This window comes from Grus americana, chromosome 29 (assembly GCF_028858705.1).
Source record: "Grus americana isolate bGruAme1 chromosome 29, bGruAme1.mat, whole genome shotgun sequence".
In the NCBI taxonomy this organism is placed as follows: Eukaryota; Metazoa; Chordata; class Aves; order Gruiformes; family Gruidae; genus Grus; species Grus americana.
This window is the reverse complement of record NC_072880.1, coordinates 2704603-2727656: the sequence shown is the minus strand read 5'-3', so window position 1 is coordinate 2727656 and position 23054 is coordinate 2704603. Positions and strand designations below refer to the sequence as shown.

At 69.4% G+C, this 23054-nt stretch overlaps 1 protein-coding gene across 7 annotated transcripts; it reads left to right on the top strand.

Annotated features, from left to right (window-relative positions):
• Nucleotides 1-613: 613 nt before the first annotated feature.
• Nucleotides 614-22571, top strand: ARHGEF2 (Rho/Rac guanine nucleotide exchange factor 2). 7 transcript variants are annotated; one of them, XM_054806309.1, is made up of 26 exons: nucleotides 614-925; nucleotides 1207-1381; nucleotides 1735-1843; nucleotides 2074-2113; nucleotides 3128-3242; nucleotides 13508-13658; nucleotides 14172-14239; nucleotides 14384-14447; nucleotides 14688-14817; nucleotides 14894-15003; nucleotides 15104-15250; nucleotides 15991-16241; nucleotides 16332-16457; nucleotides 16686-16803; nucleotides 16912-17169; nucleotides 18055-18131; nucleotides 18249-18418; nucleotides 18628-18695; nucleotides 19441-19632; nucleotides 19719-19814; nucleotides 19931-19998; nucleotides 20088-20129; nucleotides 20238-20288; nucleotides 20408-20836; nucleotides 21601-21790; nucleotides 21886-22571. In XM_054806309.1, exons 1-26 carry the CDS (start codon nucleotides 633-635, stop codon nucleotides 21969-21971), a joined length of 3624 nt encoding a protein of 1207 aa, XP_054662284.1. In that variant the 5' UTR covers nucleotides 614-632; the 3' UTR covers nucleotides 21972-22571. The 7 variants fall into 7 exon arrangements, with proteins under 7 accessions (XP_054662284.1, XP_054662285.1, XP_054662289.1 ...); XM_054806310.1 differs by having other exon boundaries at nucleotides 615-925; nucleotides 21604-21790; XM_054806316.1 differs by lacking the exons at nucleotides 614-925; nucleotides 1207-1381; nucleotides 1735-1843; nucleotides 2074-2113; nucleotides 3128-3242 and adding exons at nucleotides 8039-8134; nucleotides 8509-8734.
• The last annotated feature ends 483 nt before the right edge of the window (nucleotides 22572-23054 follow it).

Below are 23054 nucleotides of genomic sequence, written 5' to 3'. Positions count from 1 at the left end.
TCCGGGGGGATGTTCCACCCCAGGAAGGTGGAAATTTGGGGGTTTTGTGTCTGGGCGGACGGGCTGCATCCTTGTGGGGTCCCCCAGGGGTGGTGGCGGGGGGAGATGGGACCCCATCACCGCTCAGATCCCCCCCCCAACCGAGCCGGCGAGGAGCCGCTCTGAGCCCAGCCAAATTCCTGGGCGCTTAATGAGTAACCGGCGGCGAGGCGCGGGGCCGCGCTCGGCCTCGAGTGGGTGTTTCTGTGTGCTCCTGCCAGCCGCGGCCCCCCCGGGCCGTGTTTGTGCAGGGCTGGGGACCGGGGGGGCTCAGAACCCTCTCTATCATGGCGCCGGCACCGCAGGGTCGGGGGGCCCCGCACGGTGCGTGAGGCTCGGCAAGGTCAGCGGCGGGGGGGACGCGGCCGGGAAGGGGCAGCTCCTCTTTATGGCCGTCATAAGCTTTACCGGCCGCGTAAAGCTCCAAGGGCGGCCGTAAAAACGATCTGGGGGAGCTGGCGGGGGGGGTGGGGGGGGTCTGCAGAGCTCGGCTGAGACCCCCCCAACTCGTTTCATGCCCCGCGCCAAGGCCGGGCTTCCCACCCCCACCATCTTCGCTTCTCCCTCCCGCAGCGCCCGGCCCTGAGCGCGGCATGGATGGTCCCGACATCTTCCTGGGCCCCTGCGAAGGTGCCCTCGGCGGGGTCCCGGGTCACAGACGACGCTGCGTGTCGGCCCTGGAGCCCGTCGCCGCGCCCGGCCCCGGCGCAGAGGCCGGCTGGGAGGAGGAAGAGGAGGAAGATGAGAACGAAGATCGCTTTCGGGGGGTGCCGTTGAGGCGAGCTTGCGCCCTCCGGACTTCCATCCGCTCCCGGGACCCCTTCCGCCGGCACAGCTGGGAGCCGGGCAAGGAGCTGCGCGGGGTCCCCGGCTACGACCAGCTCAGGTAGCGGTGACCTGCCCCGTGTCCCCATCCCGGCCCTGCGGCCACCCCCTCTTCCGTGCCCCCCCCGCCCCGCCGCTGCTCCCGCTCCGGGGGTCGTGGGTCCTCCGAGCCGCATCCCCAGGGATGAGCTGAGCATCCCCTGCCCTGACCCGGTGGGGACGCCCCAAAAGCCGGGTGCTAGAGCAAGGCTCGCCCCACGGGGATGGGGGTCCTGGTTGTGTGTGTGTGTGTGTCCCCCCGTTCTTCGACCCCGGCTCAGGGTCCCCCTGTCCCCGCCGCAGCGTGAGTCTCAAAGGGCTGAGCCCCGATGACATCGACTCCAGTGCGGAGCAGCTGGACGGGCTGGGGCGGCACCGGCGGGACCCCCGGCGAGCCCCCCTCATCCACAGCAACGACGACCTGGAGTCCCTGCTCTCCCAGGACGAGGAGGACGAGGCTGATGTGCAGCGGGCGCAGGTAGGAGCCCCCTCCTCTTCCTCTTCCTGCCCCCCCGGGGTGTCCTGCCACCCAGCACCCACCTGCAGCCGGGGGATGAATTCGGGGGGGTGCTGAGCTTGGGTGAGCGTGGGGGACCACAACGGGAAAGCTGCACCCTGGGTGGCTTTGCCATCATCCCCGGAGCGGGATGCTCCTGCCCGAGCCGCGTTATCCTCTGGGAGCGGCCGTGCGGCACCGGTACGAGCCCCGGTGCACCATCCTGGGCACGGGCAGCTGCCCCGTGCCACCCGCCGGGCCCTGCCGAAGGGCAGGTAGAGGGTGACAGGGACAGGAGCCGCTGGCCCCGACGTCGACCCCGTCGCTGCTGGCAGGAGGATGCACGGAGGCTGCCGGCGTACGGGGCCAGGCAGAGCGCCGGCGGCTGCGCCCTCCCCAAATCGGCATCGCTCGGCGTCATCGACAGCTTCCCCGATGCAGACGGTGAGCAGCAGCACCCACGTCCCCCCGGGCAGGACCGGGGTGATGGCAGCCCTGTCCCTGCTCGAACCTCCCTAATAATGACCCAAAATTGGTCCCAAAGTTAATTATTTCTCATCCCCACCCCCCGCGGCAGCCCCGGACCGCGGCGGATGCTTCACCAACCAAAAGAGGTGGCTCCTCTGGCCGCGCCTTGGCCCCTTTTTTCATTCATCGCTCTTTTGCCGTTGCAGAAATTTCCCCCTTCGCCTCCCAGTGGAGCCTGGTCAATGGGTGAGTCGGGGGGGGGGGGGACACGGCCACGGGGCTGGGGGTGCACGTTGTGCTCCTGCGCCCCGCGTGAATCAGGCAGCTCAGGGACCCGAGAGCCCCGAGGGGAGATTTAGAAATGAAAATATTGGCCCAAATAGGGATTTTTATTTATTGATTGATTGATTGATTTATTTATTGCCTGTGGCTGCAGAGAGGGGATGGGACGGGGTCGGGCTGAGACCCGACACACTTCACTCACTCCCAGCATCGGGGTCAGCGGGAACAAACCCCCAGGGACCAGCAGGCTGGAGGGGACGGTGCGTTCCCCCCCGCGTCCCCCCGCTCCTGGCCGGGCATTGTGCCGGTGGCACGGGGCCCCCCCCCCCCGTGCTGGTGCCTGTCACAGCCCATTCCCGTCTTCATTAGGGCGGCTGTTCCCCGGCATCGTCGCGCCCAGGGCTGGCCGGGAGCCCCGCGGGGGACGAGCGGGGACAGGGACAGGGACAAGCCGGCCCCCAACCACCTCACCAAAACCGAGGGTGCTGCGTGGCCCGTGCACCCCGCGGCCGTCCCGTCCCCCCCCGCCGTGTCCCCAGGGGTGGGTTGGGAGCCGGGTTTGTCCCCCACCGAGGGCGTCCCCAAGGAACCGGGGCCAGCCCTGAGCGGGACCACCCAGGATGGGGGGCGGAGGGGGGTCCGTGCCTGCAGCACCCCACAACCTCAGGTCTGCACCCATAGCTGCACCCACAAACCGACCACCGCCCCGCTCCCCAAATTACAGAGCAGCTCACACGATGGGGGTCACGGGGGGGGGGGGGGGATGCAGCCACCACCCTGGGGGTGTGGGGGGGTCTCTCCGCACCCCCGGGGGGCTCGGGGCAAACAGAAGGGGCTCTGTCCTTGACCCAGCTGGGAGCGGAGCAGCCACCCCGCAGAAGCCGGGGGGCCGGGGCGGCCGGGCTCGCTCCTCCCTGTTTCCCAGCCCCGCAGAGGACAGAGGGGGATTGTCCAGGCTGGATCCTCCGTCTCCTGCAGCTTCAGCGCCGGGAGCTGCGGGCAGCTGGCGGGGGAGGCGGGGAGCCAGAGCTGGGAAGAGACCCCCCTGGGCCGGACCCTCAGCTTCATCAGGAAGATGACGGGGAAGACGAAGGTAGGGAGGGGAAGAGGAGGGGGCGGCCGGGGCAGTTTGCTCCCCGAAACGCGGCGACGGGGTCGGGATGGGAGGGGGTTTCGGTTGATGCTCTGCCCCGTCGGGGAAGTCGTGCCTCAGTTTCCCCTCTCCCGCCTGGCACTGTCCGTCGCGGGGGTTTCATACTTTGGGATCTAAAGAGGGGGGGGAAAAACCCCGAGTGCGCTCGGGGAAGGAGACCCAGGAGGAAGGCGTTTGCCCAGCGGGTACCGGCCCCTGCGTGGGCACCGGCGAGGCGGTTTCGGTGGCGTTGCCATCGCCCCCCTGTCCCGGTCCCCGCGTCGACGCCGTCACGGTGCACCCCGACCCACGGGGAAGAGCACCGGGTGGCGAGCGCCGACGGCGAGCCTGGGATGGCGACGGGCACCGGTGGCAAAGCCGCTCTCCCCGGGCGGTGAGGTTGGGGAGGGCCCTCCGGGGACCCCCTTTGGCGTGGGGGGACGGTCCCCACCGAGGGTTCACGGGGCTGGGCCCCGCCAGGGCCGAGGAAATGAGACTTTTCCTGGCAATGGGCGCGCTTGTTTGTGCGCTGAGCTCACCGCCCGCGCGCCCTCCCCCGGGCCCCTCCGCTCCATCCCTGCGCTTTCCCGCAGCGATCCCTTCCTTCGGGCCATTTTCCTTCTCCTTCCCGGCTCGGAGGGTGGCAGGACCCTGCCGAGCCCCCTCCGTGCCTCAGTTTCCCCATGTCTCAGCGGGAGGCAACGCCTGCTCGTAGGGCGCCGGGATGCTTTGGGTGACTCTGGGTGGTCGTGGGGCAACGAGGGGGGCACGGGGGGGTCCTCCCCAGCCACCGCCGCCCCCTCCCGCGGGGCAAGGAGCTTAGGGGGAAACTGAGGCACAGCAGCGCACGCGGCATCTTGGGGACGCGGGGGCCGCCGACGGCTTTATGTCCCCGTGGCGTTGCCGTCCACCCTCTGCCACCCACTTCTGGGGAGTGAAACCCACCTCGCCCCCCCCCCCCACACCCCCAAAAACCGGCCCCCCCCCGGGGTTGCGATTTGCCGCCATGGGAAGCCATTAATCCCCCCCCAGCCCCTGATCTCATCCTGCCTCCTCCCCGCCGGGCAGCGGCCGGCCGGATTAGCGGCCAGCTGTTAACATCATCACGGGGGCCGCGCTCCCCCCAACCAGCGCCGCGGCCCACGGGCCAAAACCCGCCCCGGCACAGCGGCGCGGTCCGGACCCCACGGCTGGGACGGCTCCGTCCTCGTCCCACCCCGCTGGGCGCTGAACCGGGGCTGCAAATGGTTTTAAATCCGGGGTTTAGCAGTAGTAGTATTTTTATTTAGCAGGAGGAAGAGGCTGCTCAAGCCGGGCTCTCGCCCACTCTCGGCTTTGCAAAGTCGGTCCTATAAAGTCTCCGGGGAGGGAGAAGGGTCCCCGAGGGGTGGTCGTGGTCCGGATCCGGCCCCCCGCGGGCGGTGGATGGGGAAATGGGCTTGATCCCGGGATGATCGGGACGCCGAGCAGCGCACGCGGCGATTGCGTCAGGCGAAGCGGCACAGGGGGGTGAAGTGGGGTGCGAGGGGAGCGGGGCGCTCACCCCAGCGTGGCTGCCGGGGCACGGGGGGGGGGCACGGCAGAGGTACCCCAACACGGTCCTGGCGGTGCTGGTGGCACCGGGATGGCACCGGCCGAGGCAGCACCATCCCCACGGGGGGGTGTGTGTGTGTGGGGGGGACACACGGGTCCTGGGTCACGCGGGTGCTCGTAGCTCGGGGGGGTCCCAAGCGGAGGCTGCGGCGGGGAGGGGGACGGGTCCCTGGGGTCCTGGGGCACCGCAGCAGGGAGGCACTGGGGCTCAGTGGGGGACACCCCCCCCCTCCCCCCCAGAGGGGACCCCGAGAGGTCCGCAGGCAGCGGGGAGCACCCGGTGCCGCCTTGGGGGGTGCAGGCTGGGGCCGCGCGGGGTTTTGCAGGGCTGCGGGTGCTGGCCGGGAAGCGGCCATGGGGAGCGGGGAGGCCGCGGAGGGGAGGGACCGTGCTATTTCAGGAAGAAATAATAATCGCAGCCGCCGGGGCCCAGATCGCCGCCGCCTCGCGGACTCGGCGCGGTCCCGTCCCCCCGGGACCCCCAGCCATGTACGGCCGTCCTGCGCCCAGGGTGAGTCACGGGAACGGCTCAGCCCCGGGGGTCCCGCGGGGGTCCGGGGGGGTCGCTGCGGCTGAGGGTCTCGCCCGAGCGCCCCGCGCCACCGGGTCGGCTTCCGCCCTCGCCGGGGATGGACCGCGTGATGCTGGGGGGCTCTGGGGCGTTGGTGGGGGGACGCCCCGGGATCCGGCGCCCACGATGTCACGGGGTGGCCGCATCCCCGCGGCGATGCCCGTCGGCAGTTTTGGCGAGGGGCTGGGGTGACTCTGTCCTCGTAGGGGGACGGACACACACCCACACGGTTTCCCCCCCTTCCTGGGGGGCTGTGGGGTCCCCTCTGCAACTGGAGCACCCCCATCTCCTCAGCACCCCCCCCCCCGCCCCGACTTTTCATGACTGAGCAGCCGCCGCTTCCCCCTTCGCCCTCCGCTCCCACGTGATGCTCGCGGGACTTTCCAGATCTGGGGCCCCGCCACGCGGGGAGAGGCACCCGACCCCCCCACGGGCACCACCGGAGCTTCCCCGCCGGCCGCATCCCGCCCCGGGGTGCCCAGGTGTCTGTTTGGGGTTTCCTTCCGTCAGTTTTGGGGCTGGTTTGGGCTTACGGCCAGGGAGGGGGAAGCAGAAGCGAACCCCATCTCCAGGTTTGTACCTCGAGAGGAAACGAGAAATTAGGAATCAGGCCTGGGGTGAAAAAAGGAGCGTGACCGCGTTCCCTCCCCGCCTCTGCCGGATGCTCGGGGCGACCTCGCGAGGGTTTGCTTCTGCTTTCGGGACTGTGATTTAATTCAAACCCGGCCTCGGCGGCGGGGCCCCCGCCCGGGACAGAGCCTGCGCCGGGTTAACGGCTGCGGCCGCCCCCAATAAACCGCTCGGCCGGAGCTGCCGTCCGCTTTTGGGGCGTTGGACGTGTTTTCCCCGACGGCCGCGCTCTGGCTTCTGACTTCTCTTCTTCCCTGGGGGCTGCGCACGTGGGTGCGTCCCCGCCATCGTGGGTGCGTCCCCGTCGCGGTGGGTGCGTCCCCGTCGCGGTGGGTGCATCCCACCCGTTGCCAGCGGGGTTCGCGGGGCCGCATTTGCACCGCCGCGCCGTTTCCTTTGCCGCCGGGAACGATTTCGGCAGGGAAGTCGAGGCAGCTGGCAGAGCCGCCGGTCGCGCCTCTCGGCAGCGCCGGTGGGTTTTGCGGTTGGCCGTTAAGCCGAGAGCCGCCGGCGACTCGCCTGGTTGCCCACGCGGCTTTGTCCCCCTCCCCTCGGTGAGCGCCGAGCGCCGTCGGGCTCGGAAACGTGGAGAAAAAGGACATTTTTTCGGTTAAGGAGCTGTTTGCGCCCACACGACCCCGCAGCGGGGTGGGCGGCTTTGCCCTGGGGCTTGCCGGGTGACACTGGGGGGGGGGACGGGGTCCCCAAAAAGCCTCCCCTTGGCTGCAGCCCTGGGCTCTGCTGGGACACGGAGCCATCCCGGTGCCTCGGTTCTCTTGGCAACCTCGTAACGTTATCTCTTGCGGTAAGCAGGATAAACCTGATAAATCCTAAACTCCCAGCCCGTGAGTTAATGTTCAATCGGGTTGAGGTTAGCCCGGCCCCTGGCGCTGGGGTCCTCTCCGGAGCTGGCGTTTTAAGGGGAAAAAAAGCACATTTTTTTCCCGAAATAATCGCCTTCAGCCTGACTTTATGTTGCTGGGGGTCCGGATGGGAAAGCGGCTTTCGCTGTCCCCCCTCCCAAAAGCTGGTGGGAAGCGTCAGCATCCCCAGAGCAGCTTTCCGGGGGCAGGGTCCGGCATCGATTTCTCCGTTTGGGAGATAAAAGCCCCGAAATGGAGGAAAAACGTCACGCTGGGGCCACAACACGGGGATGGGATTTGTGTGTCACCCCAAAACTCTGCTTTGGGGGTATTCAGGGCTCCGGGGGAGTTTTGGGGAGTCCTGCGTCGGCCAGGCGCTGGGGGATTGAAATCCCACGGGATTTTCTTCTTCTTTTTGGGATTCCAGCCCAGTGACCGAGGGGTTGGTGCCGCCCAGGGAGGATGCGGGTGGTGGGTGGGTCGTGGTCCCCAAAGGCGCGGGGTGCGCGTGGGGAGGGGAAACTGAGGCACGAGAGCAAGGACTGGACATTGGGGCACCGATCCCAGGGATGCTGCGGCGTGATCCGGGGATGCTCCGGAGGGACAGATCCGGAGTCACCCTGGGGTGCCCATTCCCAGCAGCCGTTCCTGGATCCCGAGGGGCTCCCGGTGCCCGTTTCTGGATCCCGAGGGGCTCCCGGATCCCGAGGGATGCTGGGTGCCCGTTCCCGGATCCCGAGGGGCTCCCGGTGCCCGTTCCCGGATCCCGAGGGGCTCCCGGTGCCCGTTCCCGGATCCAGAGGGGCTCCCGGTGCCCGTTCCCGGATCCTGAGGGGCTCCCGGTGCCCGTTCCTGGATCCAGAGGGATGCTGGGTGCCCGTTCCCGGATCCCGAGGGGCTCCCGGTGCCCGTTCCCGGATCCAGAGGGATGCTGGGTGCCCGTTCCCGGATCCCGAGGGGCTCCCGGTGCCCGTTCCCACGCGGCGGTGCCCACCCGGGGCCCGGTCCCGGTCCCGGTAGGAACAAAGGCTCGCGGGCAGCACGAGGCCGGGGCCGGCAGCGCGACCCGCCCCCGGGGGGGGGTGTGGGGGGGGGTGGGCGGAGCCTGGCAGCGGAGCGGGCAGGAGCGGGCAGGAGCGGGCAGGATTATGTCCCGCATCGAGTCGCTGACCCGGGCGAGCAGCGATCGCACCAAGGTGGGTCCCTGCGGGCGCGGCCCCCCCCGGGGCTCCCCCAGTCCCTCTCCTTTGGGGGGGGGGGGGATTCCCCTCCCCTGCTGGGGGGGTCACCCCCATCCAGCACAGGGGGGTTCAACCCCCCGGGGGAGCCCTCGCTCAGGTTGCTGCCCCCCCCCCCGCCCCCCCCCCCCGCCCCAATTTGGGGGGCTCTGCCCTTCCCCACGCGGCTGGGAGGGGGCGGGTTTGGGGGGGCTGGGGTGATGCTGGGAGCGGCGCTCGTAGGAAAAGGGGGGGGGGTTTATGCACCTCGGGGGGGGCCGTAGCACAGGGGGGGCAGGGAGGGGGGTGAGGATCCTCCGCCAGCCTCGGCGCAGCCGCTCCCCATTGTGCAGCGGGGTCTCCTGGGAAGACAATAACCCTCCTGCCCGCACCGCTGCCCGCACCGCTGCCCGCACCGCTGCCCGACACCGGGCAGGACCTGCCCGAACATCCCGCCAGCAACTTCTTGGGCGAAGCAAACGGCCGAACTTCCTCCGTCGCTCTCGCTCGCCAGCCTTGTTTCCGCCGAAGCCGAAGGCCTTCTGGTGGCGTGGGACCCCTCCAGCTCCGGCGCGGCGGGTGAGGAAGTCGCCTTCTTCTCCTGCTGAAGGGATGGGAGCAAATTGGGATCCCCCCCACCCCGCTTTTATTGTCCGCAGCCCGCCAGAGACAAAGCCCTGTCAATGTTTGGGCCGTGGGGAAACTGAGGCACACGAGAGCCGGGGTGCTCCTGTCCCGTGGGAGAGTTTCCCCGTCGCCCGGGACTTGGCGAGGGCGCGAGGCGGGGGGGCCGGGTGCCGTCGTGGTGCGCAGAGCGTGTGGCAATCGCTGTGGCGAAACGATGGGCAAAGGGGGGGGGGGTCAAGTGGGGGCCCCAGCTGGTGCCGGGCGCTGCCTGCGCTTGGCAGGGCTTTGTGCTCCAGCTGCGGCGGGCGTGCGAGGCAGGTGGGTGTGCAAGGTGGGCGTGTAAGGCAGGCGTGCAAAGCTCAGCTTCCCCCCCTCCCTGCCTCAGTTTACCCCAAAGCGGGGATTTTCGGAGGGGGGAAACCCCAACGCCGGCGCTCCCCCGGCTCACGTGGCATGGAGCGGCCTTCCGCGCACCGAGTTTGTTGGGTCTGAGCCAGCTGGGGAGCAGATGGAGGTTTGGGGGGGGCTCAGCCCCAAGGTCTGGGTTTTGGGTGGGCCGGCAGAGGTGGGGGGGGGGGGGGGGGGGCGGGGGGGGAAGTGGTTGTTGGTTCCTGCGCCGGCCAGGGAGGGGGAAATGGCGGTTTTTGTTTAAAGAAAGTTTCCCCAAAGCCCGTCTTGCCCCACCCAAGGCCTTGCCTTGGCCCGGGGGGGGCTGTCGGTGTGTGTCCCCCCCCGGGAGGGGACGGCTCCCAGGCGCTTGGAGAGCAGCCACCATCCCCGCCGCCAGCTGTCACCCCTTTAGAAATGGGGGGGGGGCCCCGTCAAAGGCATTGGGGGGGGACACAGAGCCACGGGACCCCCCCTGCCCCCCAGGCTGGGATGTGCCGGTGGCAGATGGGATGTGTGGGGACCCCCCCCCCCCGCTGTCCCGCCACGGCTTTACGGCCGTGGGACCCCGTCTCCCGTGGCGAGATCTGCTTCTGGGGGGACTCCCGGCAGGGCAGCCCCCCCTCCCCGGTACGGCGTTTCCGTGAGCCCCCCCCAAAAGAGCGGAGGGGAGGGTCCACACTGCACCCCCCAGCTGAACCCCCCGAAACCCACAGCCTCGCTCCTCCAGGGGCTTAAAACCTCAGAGGGGGCAAATTTGGGGCCAGAATGGGGCTTTTGGGTACTGGGGGGGGGGGCACCCCCTCTTCTTCTTGGGGGGAAGGAGGTACCGGGCATCCCTGCGCGGTTTCGGCCCCGGCACAGCGGCATCTTTTGTTGCCACGCCAGCGAGGACGGCGCTGGCTTTGTTCAGCGCCGGGGTGGCAGGCGGGGGGGGGGACACACACACACACACGACGGGACCGTCCCCGACGAGCAGGGGACTGACGCACCTCCGTGACGCCGTTTCGGGGCTCGGATCCGTCACCCAGGTCAGACCTTCGCTTTTTTGGGGGGCTGCCCCCCCCCCCCACACACACCCGGTGCAGAGGCGGCGATGCCGCAGGTGGCTTTTTTTTTGGGGGGGGGGGGGGAGAGGGAAGGATGGGTGGTGGCAGCTGGGGTTGTCATCGCCCCAAAACCTCTCCCCCCGGGTCTGGCTGGAGTTTTTCGGCTCCGGAGGTTGGCGCGGGTGTGTTCTCACGCAGGAAAAGAAACGGGCTATCTTAGGCGAAGTCGTGTCGGTGCCTGCAGAAATACACCCGCCGTAGGCGTCGCACCGCAGCGCCGGAAAAAAAATTTAAAAAAAAAAAGAACCCACAAAAATACCCGCCCCCCCCCCCCCAAATTTCTATTTAAAGTGGAGGAACTTTCTGCGCCGCACCAGCGCCGGGGAGGTCGGAAGTGGGGGGGACCCTGCGCTGTGGTGCCCCGCGCCCGGGATTTGGCTCGACACCCGGTTTTGTGCTGGTGGCGTTGGCCGGTTGCAGGGGGAGCGTGGCTGGGGTTGGGGGTGATGTCTGGATTGGGGTACACCACTGGGGTTTGGGGGGCCGCTGTGTGGTTTTGGGGGGGCACGGGGATGGAGGCGGCGGTGCGGCTGCCGGTTCCTCCCCCCGAGGTATTTACAGCCATGCGGTGGCTCATGTCCTGCGGTCTCTGACGTGCCCCCCCCCCGGCCATGGGGTGCAGCCCGACACCCCCAAACCCACTGTCGGACCCAGGTGCCTGGGCTGGGTGGGGGTCTCCATCCCCCCCGCCCCCTGGTCACCCCTTGCCATGCCAGGCCACGTCCTCAGCGTCCCGCTGGCAGCAGGGACCCTCTGTGGCCCCCCCCCGCCCAGCACAGGGGGGTCTTTTGTCCCCCACCAGGCTGGATTTGGGGTTGCCACTGGGGGGTCCCGGTCCAAAATGCCCCCCACTCCTGTTCCCGGTGGGCAGCCGGAGCCTCGAGGGGCTCCAAGCCCCCCGCTCCCCCGTGTCCCCCCCGCGCTCTCCCTTCTATAGACAGGCAAGGGGCTGCGTGTGACACCCCCCCCAAAAATGCTGAAGCCCCGTGGGGTTTTATGGCACCGGCACCGGTTGCGCCCGTGTGTGTCGTGTCCCCCCCCCGCCCCGGGGTGGCCTTTGCGGGGTGGGGGGCACCCAGCCAGGGTGGGGGTCTGGGTGGGGGGGGACGCAGGCTTGCTGCGGGGTGAGGGTCTGGGTGGGGTGGGGGTCCGGGTGGGGGGACCCAGGCAGGGTGGGGGTGTGGGTGGAGGGGTCCCCACGCAGGGTGGGGGTCCAGATGGGGGGGACCCAGGCATGCTGCGGGGCATGGGGGGGTCCCCAGGCGGGGTGGGGGTCGCCGTGGGGTGGACCCAGGCAGGGTGGGGGTCCAGGTGGGGGTCCCCGGACAAGGTGGGGGTCCGCGTGGGGGGGTCCCAAGGCAGGGTGGGGGTCCAGGTGGGGGTCCCCAGGCCAGCTGGGTGTCCGCGTGGGGGGGGGACCCAAGGGGCGGGTGGGAGCCGGTGTCGGGCAGCAAATCCAGGCGGGCTGGTGGCGGGGGGGGGGGCAGGAAGAGGAATCGCCTCCCGCCTTTGTCTGCCGGCGGTTCGGTTTCCTGCGGCCGGGGCCGGGGCTGGAGCAACCGCGGGGCCGGGCTGGCGGCACCCTGCCGGGCCCTCCGGGGGGAGCGACCCGGAGCAAAACAAGGGCGAGGAAAAAGGAAAGGAAGGAGGAGGAAAAGGGAAGAAAAAGAAAAAAAGGGGGAGGGCTAGGTAAAAACAAAAAAAGAAAAAGAGCAGGAAAAGAAAGGCTGAAAAAAAAAGGGAAGTAAATAAAAAGAAAGGGGAAGAACGGAAAGAAAAAGAAAAAAGGAGAGCGAGAGGAAAGGAAAAGAAGGGGGGGGGAAGAAAGGAAAGCAAAAAAAGGGCAAAAAAGTAAAAATGAAAAGAAAAAAAGGAAAGCAACAACAACAACAAAAAGCAAAGCAAAAAAAAATAAATCAAGCCCCGGGAACAATCGCGGCCCAGAGCCGGGCAGATGTGGCCGGAGGCTCCGCGGGCACCGCTCCCTCCCAGCCGGGCTGGGGGCCGAGGCCGGGGGGGGCCGGGATGTGCTGCTGCTCCTGCGCCCCGTTCCCGGCCGACGGGGATGTGGAGAGACCCCTCTGCGGAGAGCTGGTGAGCCCCTGCCCCCCCGGCTCCCCATCGCCCCCCTCGTGTGTGTGCGTGTGTCCCCCACCCCGGCACAGAGCGGGACCCGTGGCCGTGTCCCCCCCGCCGGGTGGGGGGATGCTCGGCTCAGCCCCCACTCCTGTCCCGTGGGCTCCCGTGATCTCCCGTGATCTTCCTCACCTTCCTCCCCACCTGCCCGGCTCCTCCCCGGGGGGGGGGCCCTCGGCCTCTCACCCACCCTCCCCGGGGGGAGTCGCGGGGAACAGGGATGGAAACCGGGACACCCCCCCCCCCGCCCCGCTTCGGCATCGCGCTGAGCTGTGGGAAGGGGATCGGGGACCCGAAGCGCCGTCGTTTTAGGGGGGCTGGCGCGGAGAGGGTCTGCTTGGCGGGTGCCCCGGTGCCAGGCACGGCCGGGTGCTGCGGCTGGGGGGGGACAAAGGCAGCTCTGTGCCCGTCGGGGCGCGGGGGGGTCCGAGGCAGGAGCGGCCGCCCTTGAGACGCTCGGGATCACGCCGGCTCGCTCCCCTCTTCCGGGAGGGGAAAACCACGGCGAGCTGCCGGTGGCACCGGGGTCCCCAACTGGACCCCAAAACCGTCCCCATGGGGGGCAGCTGGCCTCTGGACCCCCATTTTGGGGGAAAAAGGGTGAAAATACCCAGTGTGGATAAAAAAAGGTGGTGGGAAGGCGCAGGGCTGCCGGTTGCGATGCTCCGGCGATGCCCCCAGCCCCCGTGGGTGCCAGGGAGCATCGTCACCTCCCCCCCGCTGCGGCCCCCGCATCTCGTCCCCATTGGGGCTGGCGGCTGCGGTGCCGGGGTGGGGGGGGGAACATGTGCTGGGGCGGGGGGGGGGATTTCTCCCGCAGCCACCCGGTTGTCATGGTTATGGGATGATGGGAAGCACGGGCGAGCGGAGCGATCGGGGTGGCTTCTCCCCAGCCGCTCGGCTCCCCGTCCTCCCCCCGGCGGGGTGGCAGGACCCCCTGAGCATTGCAGAGGACCGGGTGGTCCCACCTCACCCCCGGCTCCCCGCAACCATGAGTCGCATCCCGAAACAAGCCGGGGCCGTGCCGGGTGGTGCCGCAGGGCGCCCGCCGTGCCGCAGCCCCGTCAGGCGCCCGTCGCATCTCTCCGGGCAGAGCAAAGAGAAGGAGAAGATGAAGGAGGGCAAGGAGAAGGACGCCCGCTACACCAACGGCCACCTCTTCACCACCATCACCGTCTCCGGCATGACCATGTGCTTCGCCTGCAATAAGAGCATCACGGCCAAGGAAGCTCTTATCTGCCCCAGTGAGTAGCCGAAACGACCGCGGAGGCTTTGCCGGGTGGGCACGGCGACCCCCGGTGCAAGCGGCCGGTTGCTCCCAGTTTGGCTCCGCGGATTCGTGCCGCGGAGCGGGGGAGATGCTCGCGGAGGTGATTTCTCCTGGCGCGTCCTGGCGCTTCCAGCTCCCCCGGCGCGGGCAGTGCCAGATGGAGCCGGTGAGCCCGTGGCACCGGGCTGGCGCGGGGCATCGCTGGCCTCGGGGGGCGGGGGGGGCACCCGGCGGCACCGCGGTGGCAGCGGCTCAGCTGCTCCCCGGCAGCTGCGGCTCCGGCAGCGCCTGGTGTCATCCGCGGCTGCCCGGATTCACCCCCCCCCCCCCCCATCTGCTCCCGTCACTCCGGCACCGGCGGCTCCCCCGGGATGGGGGTGGCGGGAGGGTCCCCCCCGGTGTCTCCGGTGTCTCCGGTGTCTCCGGTGTCTCCGGTGTCTCCGGTGCCGTCACCTCTCCCTGTGTGTGTCCGTGTCCCCCCCCCCAGCCTGCAACGTCACCATCCACAACCGCTGCAAGGACACGCTGCCCAACTGCACCAAGGTGAAGCAGAAGGTGAGCGCTCCTCCGGCTGCCACAAGTGACACGAGCTGGCCGGTCTCAGCCGCTCCAGGGTTGGGGTTTTTTTTTTGGGGGGGAGGGCGAGGGGACACGCGGGGACGATGACACCCGCCATGACGCCTCCGCTCCCTCCCCCAGCAACAGAAAGCCGCGCTGCTGAAGAACAGCTCGGCGCTGCAGTCGGTCTCGCTGCGCAATAAAAGTGAGTGGGGTGCGAGGGAGTGGGGTGCGACAGCTCTTCCCCCCCCCCCCCGCCTGTCACCGAGGTGTCGGGTCCCTCTCCCAGCTGCAGGGACCCCCCCCCCGCACCGGAAGATGGGGTCCCCCCTGACGTGGGGATGTTGGGGGGATGCCGTATCGGGGTGTCCCCCGTGGGCAGCCTGCGGGTTGGCGGAGGGGGGGTGGTGGCAGTGACCCCCCCCCCTCGGTGTCCCCCCTCCAGCCGCCATCCGGGAGCGCCCCAATTCGGCCATCTACCCCTCGGAGAGCTTCCGCCAGACGCTGCTGGGTCCCCGCCGCGGCCGACCCTCCCTCTCCCTCTCCAAGAGCGTCTCCACCACCAACATCGCTGGGTAATAGGGGGGCTGGAGGGGGGGGGGACGGGACACAGGGGGTCCCCAGAGCGTCACCATCGTGTCCCCCGCCCAGGACGTTCAACGATGAGTCTCCCCTGGGGATACGGCGGATCCTGTCGCAGTCCACGGACTCCCTCAACATGCGCAACCGCACGCTCTCCGTGGAGTCGCTCATCGACGAAGGTGGGGACCCACCGGGGCCGGGGGGGGGGGGGACGACAGGACACGGGGCGCAGGGCCAGCCCCCCCGCACCCCACCGACTCCCCCCGCCCTCCTGCGCAGGCCCCGACGTCATCCTCAACCAGCTGATGAGCGACTTCGAGGCGGACGGGAAGGACTTTGAGGCGGATTCCTGGAGCCTGGCCGTGGACAACAGCTACCTGCAGCAGCACAAGATGGACGTCATGAAGCGCCAGGACGTCATCTACGGTGAGCGGCCGCGTGGGCACAGCCTGGACCGGCGCGGGGGGACGTGGGGTGCCGGGGTGAGATGGGGAGGTGGGGACAGGGTGGGGGATGGAGGGATGGGGAGGTGGGGACAGGGTGGGGGACATGGGGTTGGGTCAGAGATGCAGGGATGGGGGACACAGGGACAGGTCAGAGATGCAGGAATGGGGATGAGGACATGGGGACAGGGTGGGGGATGGAGGGATGGGGACATGGGGACAGGGGATGGAGAGATGGGGACATGGGGACAGGGTGGGGGACATGGGGTTGGGTCAGAGATGCAGGGATGGGGGACACAGGGACAGGTCAGAGATGCAGGAATGGGGATGAGGACATGGGGACAGGGGATGGAGAGATGGGGACATGGGGACAGGGTGGGGGACATGGGGTTGGGTCAGAGATGCAGGGATGGGGGACACAGGGACAGGTCAGAGATGCAGGAATGGGGATGAGGACATGGGGACAGGGTGGGGGATGGAGGGATGGGGACAGGGTGGGGGACACGGGGATGGATCAGAGCCGCAGGGATGGGGGACACAGGGACAGGTCAGAGCAGCGATGGGGATGCAGAGATGGGGGACGTGGGGACGCGGGGATGGGGACAAAGAGGTGGGGGACACCCGGAGGCGGTGGGGGCGGAGGGGGTGCCGTCCCCACGGCGCGGAGCAGGCTGGGAGCCGCCGCGGTGGCTGTCCCCTCTCACCCGTCCCGCCCCGCCGCAGAGCTGATCCAGACGGAGATCCACCACGTCCGCACGCTGAAGATCATGGCCAACATGTTCCGCAAGGCCATGCTGGAGGACCTGCAGGTGGACCCCACCACGGTGCAGAAGATCTTCCCCTGCGTGGACGAGCTGAGCCAGATCCACGAGCGGTTCCTGACGCAGCTCCTGGAGCGTCGCAGGGAGTCCCTGGCCCACGACAGCAACAAGAACTTCGTCATCAACCGGCTGGGGGACATCCTCGTCAACCAGGTGGGGACGGCGTGGGACCACCAGAGCCAGCGGGTGCTGGGGTGGGGGGACGGGACGAGCCTGCTGACGTCCCCTCGTTCCCCCCCCAAGTTTTCGGGCGGCAGCGCGGAGCAGCTGAAGAAAGCCTACTCGGAGTTCTGCAGCAAGCACACCAAAGCCGTCAAGGAGTACAAGGACCTGCTCGCCCGCGACAAGCGCTTCCAGCAGTTCATCCGGGTGAGCGCCCGTCCCCGCGGGGCTCCGGAGGGACCCCCGGGGTGGGTGTCGGGGTCTCCCTGCGGGCTCCGGGCCCCACCGCGATACTCTTCTGCCAGCTCCGTGCCTCAGTTTCCCCAACTGCGCCTCTCTCCCTAATGCCTCTTAACGTGGTTACGAGCCCCGAGGGGGGGCTGGCCGCTGCTAACGGGGTGCCCTCTGCTCCCTTCCCTCCCTCCGGCTGGCCAGAGGATGACGCGGTCCTCGCTGCTCCGACGTCACGGCGTGCCCGAGTGCATCTTGCTGGTGACGCAGAGGATCACCAAGTACCCGGTGCTCATCGAGCGCATCCTGAAGAACTCCAAAGGTGACGGGGCTGGGGGCGGGTGGGCAGCGCGGCGGGGGGCTGCCCGTGCTGGGGAGGGGGGGGTGTCCAGCCCTGACCGCGTGTCCCCCCCTCTGCCCTTCATCCCAGACAACGAGGGTGACTCCGCGGACCTGTCGCGAGCGCTGAAGCTGGTGAAGGAGCTGATCTCCTCCATCAACGAGGAGGTGCACACGTGCGAGATGAACGCGCGGCTGTGGGACGTCTACAGGCGCGTGGACGGCCGCGCCAAAGTGCAGCTGCCGTGGGAGAACCGCACCGGCGTTTTCGGCAAGGACGAGCTCCTGCGGCGGAAGCTGGTGCACAGCGGCTGCATGCTCTGGAAGACGGCGACTGGGCGCTTCAAAGGTGGGGAGCGGGGTGCTGAGCAGGGGGATGGGGTGCTGGGGATGGAGATGTTGGGGGAGCAGGGTGCTATGGGGTGGGGGTACCAGGGCAGGGGGATGCTGGGGGAGCAGGGTGCTATGGGGTGGGGGTACCAGGGCAGGGGGATGCTGGGGGAGCAGGGTGCTATGGGGTGGGGGTACCAGGGCACGGGGATGCTGGGGGAGCAGGGTGCTATGGGGTGGGGGTACCAGGGCAGGGGGATGCTGGGGGAGCAGGGTGCTATGGGGTGGGGGTACCAGGGTATGGGGATGCTGGGGGAGCAGGGTGCTATGGGGTGGGGGGGGTACCAGGGTATGGGGATACTGGGGGAGCAGGGTGCTATGGGGTGGGGGTACCAGGGTATGGGGATACTGGGGGAGCAGGGTGCTATGGGGTGGGGGTACCAGGGCAGGGGGATGCTGGGGGAGCAGGGTGCTATGGGGTGGGGGTACCAGGGCAGGGGGATGCTGGGGGAGCAGGGTGCTATGGGGTGGGGGTGCCAGGGTATGGGGATGCTGGGGGAGCAGGGTGCTGGGGATGGGGGTGCCAGGGGATCAGAGGTACCTGGGGATGGGGCTGCCAGGGACCGCAGTGCCAAGGGATGGAAGATGCCGGAGGATGAGGGTACCTGCGTTTGGGGATGCTGGGGGACTGGGGTGCTGGGCACTGGGGGTGCCAGGGGATGGGGGTGCCAGGGGGTTGCGGTACCAGGGGATGAGGATGCTGCGGAGCAGGGTCCCAGGGCGCAGGGGTGCCAGGAAGCCCCCACCCTCCATGGACGAATTTAGGAGCAGCCCTGGGACTGGGGGGGCCCTGGTACACCCCCCCCTCCCACCCAGCATCTCCCATCCCTGCGCTCCCTCCCAGACGTCCTGGTGCTGCTGCTGACGGACGTCCTCATCTTCCTGCAAGAGAAGGACCAGAAATACACCTTCCCCATGCTGGTGAGCCGCCGCCCGGCACCCCCAGCCCCGGCCCCCCCAGCCCCGGCCCCCCCACCGCTGCCGGGACGGCGCTGCCGGCACCGGGACGCCATTCCAACCCCGTCAGCTGTCCCGCAGGACAAGCCGGCCGTCATCTCCCTGCAAAACCTCATCGTGCGGGATATCGCCAACCAGGAGAAGGGGATGTTCCTGATCAGCGCGGCGCCGCCGGAGATGTACGAGGTCCACGCCGCCTCCCGCGACGACCGCAACAACTGGATGAAGGTCATCCAGCAGACGGTCAGCCTGTGAGTGTCAGCCCTGCGGGGGGGGGGGAATTTGGGGGGGGGGGGGGGGTGTCCCCACGGCCACGGGGTGGGCGACGGGGAGGGGGAAGGTGGGCGCAGCTCCGAGTTGGGTCCTCTGAGCCTCGGCGGGATGCGGCCGGCGGGAAGGGCGGACGCGGTTGCGATGGGGTCGGGGGGTCCTGGTGTCACCCCCCCCCCGTCCCTTCCAGCTGCCCCAGCCGCCAGGACTTTCCCCTGATCGAGACGGAGATTGAAGCGTCCTTACGCAAGCTGAAAGGTGGGTGCTGCTGCGGGGGTCCCTGGCCCCCCCCGGCCCTGCTCACCCCCCCGGCCCTGCTCACCCCCCCGGCCCTGCTCACCCCCACCCCTGCTCACCCCCCCGGCCCTGCTCACCCCCACCCCTGCTCACCCCCACCCCTGCTCACCCCCACCCCTGCTCACCCCCCCGGCCCTGCTCACCCCCACCCCTGCTCACCCCCAATCCCTGCTCACCCCCCCATCCCTGCTCACCCCCACCCCTGCTCACCCCCCCGGCCCTGCTCACCCCCCCCCACCCCTGCTCACCCCCACCCCTGCTCACCCCCCCCACCCCTGCTCACCCCCAATCCCTGCTCACCCCCCAGCCCTGCTCACCCCCACCCCTGCTCACCCCCACCCCTGCTCACCCCCCCGGCCCTGCTCACCCCCCCCACCCCTGCTCACCCCCAATCCCTGCTCACCCCCCCCACCCCTGCTCACCCCCAGCCCTGCTCACCCCCACCCCTGCTCACCCCCCCCATCCCTGCTCACCCCCACCCCTGCTCACCCCCACCCCTGCTCACCCCAATCCCTGCTCACCCCCCATCCCTGCTCACCCCCACCCCTGCTCACCCCCACCCCTGCTCACCCCCCCACCCCTGCTCACCCCCATCCCTGCTCACCCCCCATCCCTGCTCACCCCCCCCATCCCTGCTCACCCCCCCATCCCTGCTCACCCCCCCACCCCTGCTCACCCCCACCCCTGCTCACCCCCCACCCCGCAGACCGCATCCTGCAATGCGACCGGAAGATCGCGGCGCTGCTGGAGGAGAAGGTGGGGCTCTTTGCCGACATGCGGGCCCTGGCCGGCGGCTGCGAGGAGCCCTCGCCCACCCTGGCCCCCCGCACCTTCTTCCACTCCGACTCGGCCGACGGTTCCCGAGGGGAGAAGCTGATGCACGACGCCATCCGGGAAGGTACGGATGCTCCAGATGGGGAAACTGAGGCACGGGGCCGAGGCGCTTCCCCCGCGGCGCGGGGCTCACCTCGCGCTTCCCCGCAGTGGAGTGCCTGCAGGAGATGTTCACCGGCGCCGGACGCGACCGCGACCAGAATAACCTCGCCGAGGCCGAGAGCTGCCCCAGCCCCGGTGCCAGCAGTAAGATGGGGGACGGGGGGGCGCGTGCCAGCCGGGGAAAGGGAGGGGGGGGTCCTGTGCCTGGCTCGGGGTCCCCCGGGGCCGCGGTGGAGCTCACCCCCCGCCTCTCCCTGCAGACGGTGACGCCGGCAACTTCAACGGCTCCCTGGAGTTTTGCAGGGCGGATTCGGACGCTGGGCAGCGGGTGAGCACAGTGGGGGGGGGGGACACACACCGGGGGGGGACGACACCCCCAGCCCGTGCCACCGCGGTGTCACTGTTCTCTCTCCGTAGGACGGGAACGGCAACCAGGTCCCGCAGAGGGTACCCCAGGAGGTAAGGGGGGGACAGGGTGGGGGAGAGACCCGGCTCCCTCCCCGCTGCGCCAGCGTGCCTCAGTTTCCCCCCGCGGGGGGGCTCACCGTCCCGTCCTCTCCTCCCCAGGAGATCAACCAGCGGCTGGTGAACCTCTACAGCCTCCTGCACAGGCTCCAGGTCGGTGGGACGTTACTGCCGGGACGAGGGGGACAGGGACCGGCGGGGGGACAGGCCGAGCATCCCCCCCCGCCCCTGCCCGCATCCCCCTGCCCACCCCCCTGCCCGTATCCCCGCAGGCGGCGATGAGCCAGCAGGACACGCTGCTGCAGCTGCAGCTACAGGAAAGCACGGAGAAACCGTCCCGCCGCGGTTCCCAACCGGCTCCGGCGGAGCCGACGGCACGAGCGGGCGAGAAGCCCGGCACGACGGAGCTGGCGCTGCTGCAACGGCAACACGGGCTGCTGCAGGAGGAGCTGGGGCGCTGCCGGCAGCTCTGCCAGGAGCGGGCGCAGGAGGCGACGGCCCTGGAGACGCGGCTGCGGGACAGCGAGCAGGAACGCGCCCGGCTGGAGCGCGAGCTGGAGGAGGTCCGGCGGCAGTTGGGCGCTCTGCGGCAGGAGGGCGGCGGCGGCAGCGGCGGCGTGCGGGGACGTCGCGGGACCGATCCGCGGCGGAGGAGTCTGCCGGCCGGAGATGCGCTCTATCTCAGCTTCACCCCGCCGCAGGTACGGGGGAGGATGGGCTCATGCGTGACACGAGTGTGTCCGGCCTCGGCCCAGCAGGGTTTGGGGTGCGGGGAGGGGATGGCAGGAGGGGAGAGATGTGCTCATGCATGACACGAGTGCGTCCGGCCTCAGCCCAGCAGGGTTTGGGGTGCGGGGAGGGGATGGCAGGAGGGGAGAGATGTGCTCATGCATGACACGAGTGCGTCCGGCCTCAGCCCAGCAGGGTTTGGGGTGCGGGGAGGGGATGGCAGGAGGGGAGAGATGTGCTCATGCATGACACGAGTGCGTCCGGCCTCAGCCCAGCAGGGTTTGGGGTGTGGGGAGGCAGCAGTGGGAGGGTTAAAGATGTGTTCATGCATGACACGAGTGCGTCCAGCCTCGGCCCAGCAGGGTTTGGGGTGTGGGGAGGCAGCAGTGGGAGGGTTAAAGATGTGCTCATGCATGACACGAGTGCGTCCGGCCTCGGCCCAGCAGGGTTTGGGGTGCGGGGAGGGGATGGCAGGATTAAAGATGTGCTCATGCGTGACACGAGTGCATCCGGCCTCGGCTCACCTGGGTTTGGGACCCTGGGGTAGGGGGAAGGTGCACCCATGCATGACATGAGTGTGTCCGGCCTCAGCTCATCCGGCCTCGGGGCCTCGGGGGGGGGAAGGACATGCTCATGCATGACACGAGTGTGTTGGGCCTCAGCCCCTGCGTGTTGGGGGGGGGTGCGAGGGCTCAGGCCTGACCAACCCCCCCCCCCCCCGCCGCCTCCCTCCCAGCAGCTGAGCCACGGCCCCCACCCCGCCAGCCTCTCCTACCACCACCCTGCCTTCGCCCCCTGCCCCCGGGAGGAGCTGGATTACCGGGGGGGCGATCCCGACCGGCTGCGGGAGGGCGAGGACGCCCTGGACGCGCTCCTGGAGGACGAGGGCTTGGGGAGCCGCCACTCCCCCCCCGCCAGCCCCCGAGGTGGGTCCCCGGGATGGGGGGGGGGGGGTGCGGGAGCGGGCCCTGGGCACCCCCTTTTCCCGTGGCGGGGGGGCTAACGGGGTGTTTTTCCGCAGATTTCCTGAGGATGCAGGATATTCCCGAGGAGGTGGAGAACAGCCAGGAGCTGAGGGAGGGCGACGGGGGCTCCTCGGACAGTTAGGGACCGGCTCCTGCCCCTCCTCGGCCCCCCCAGCGCCCCACGACATCCCCCCCCCCCAAGGAGATGCTGGGGTCAGGATCCAGCCCTGGGGGGTTGGGGGGCACCCAGGGCTGTTTTGGGGGAGCTGCTGTTCCCGTGGGAGCCTTAACGGGGCTGGGGGGGGGGGGGGGGTGTCCGGTCGCCCCCCTCCCCTCCTCCAAACTGGGGCTGGGGGGGGGACAGGGACACCGACACAGCGGTTTGGGACTGATGTCCCCCCCCCACGCACCTCCGCTCGGATTTATTTATTTATTTTGTCGTCTGGGGGTGGGAGGAGGCGGCCGGAGGGGGGGTCCTGGTCTGTCCCAGCGCTGGGCAGGATGTGACACCCCCCCCCCCTTCCCCTCGGGACAGCGGTGATGGGGATGAGCCCGTCTCTACCGAAAAGCTCGTCCCTCACCCTGGTTTTGGGGGGGCTGCTTGGGGTGGGGCCGGGACGGTGGTTTTAATCAGGTGGTTGGTTCCCCTCGGATTAACTGTAAAAAAAAAAAAAAAAAAGAAGAAAAAAAAAAAAGAGAGAAAAAGTTGGAAAATAATTAAAACGAGCAGTTTTGACCCAAACCGTGCAGGTGGGTGGCTGGGGGAAGGCAGAGCCTAGCTGGGAGGAGGTGGGCTGCGGGAGGACGGGGCGCTGCAGCCGTGGCATGCACCGAGTGCGTGGGGCCTCAGCCGTGCAGCGAGTACGTCGGGTCTCAAGCCTGCGCCCGTCGGTGTGGGAGAGCGGTGGCGGGTGTCTGTGTGCCCCCCCCCCCCCCCTCCCCGAGCTGTCCCGTGTCCCCAGCCCGTCCCTCCCTTGTCCCCTCGGGATGAGCCGAGCGTGTCCGTTCTCAGCAGGCCGCTCTCTGCGCGGTGCCCGATACCAGGGTGATGGGCGCCGTTGCGGGGGTACCCGGGGGTGGGGGGGGGGGGGCCGGTAGGGAGGCAGGGACGGGTTTCCCAGTTTCGTCCCCGGGGAGGTGACGGGACGAGCCTGGGCTGGGCACGAGCCAGCCCCGGGCGTGGGGAGGCGACGGGGCGGAGGACGCGCACCCAAGGCGCCCGCAC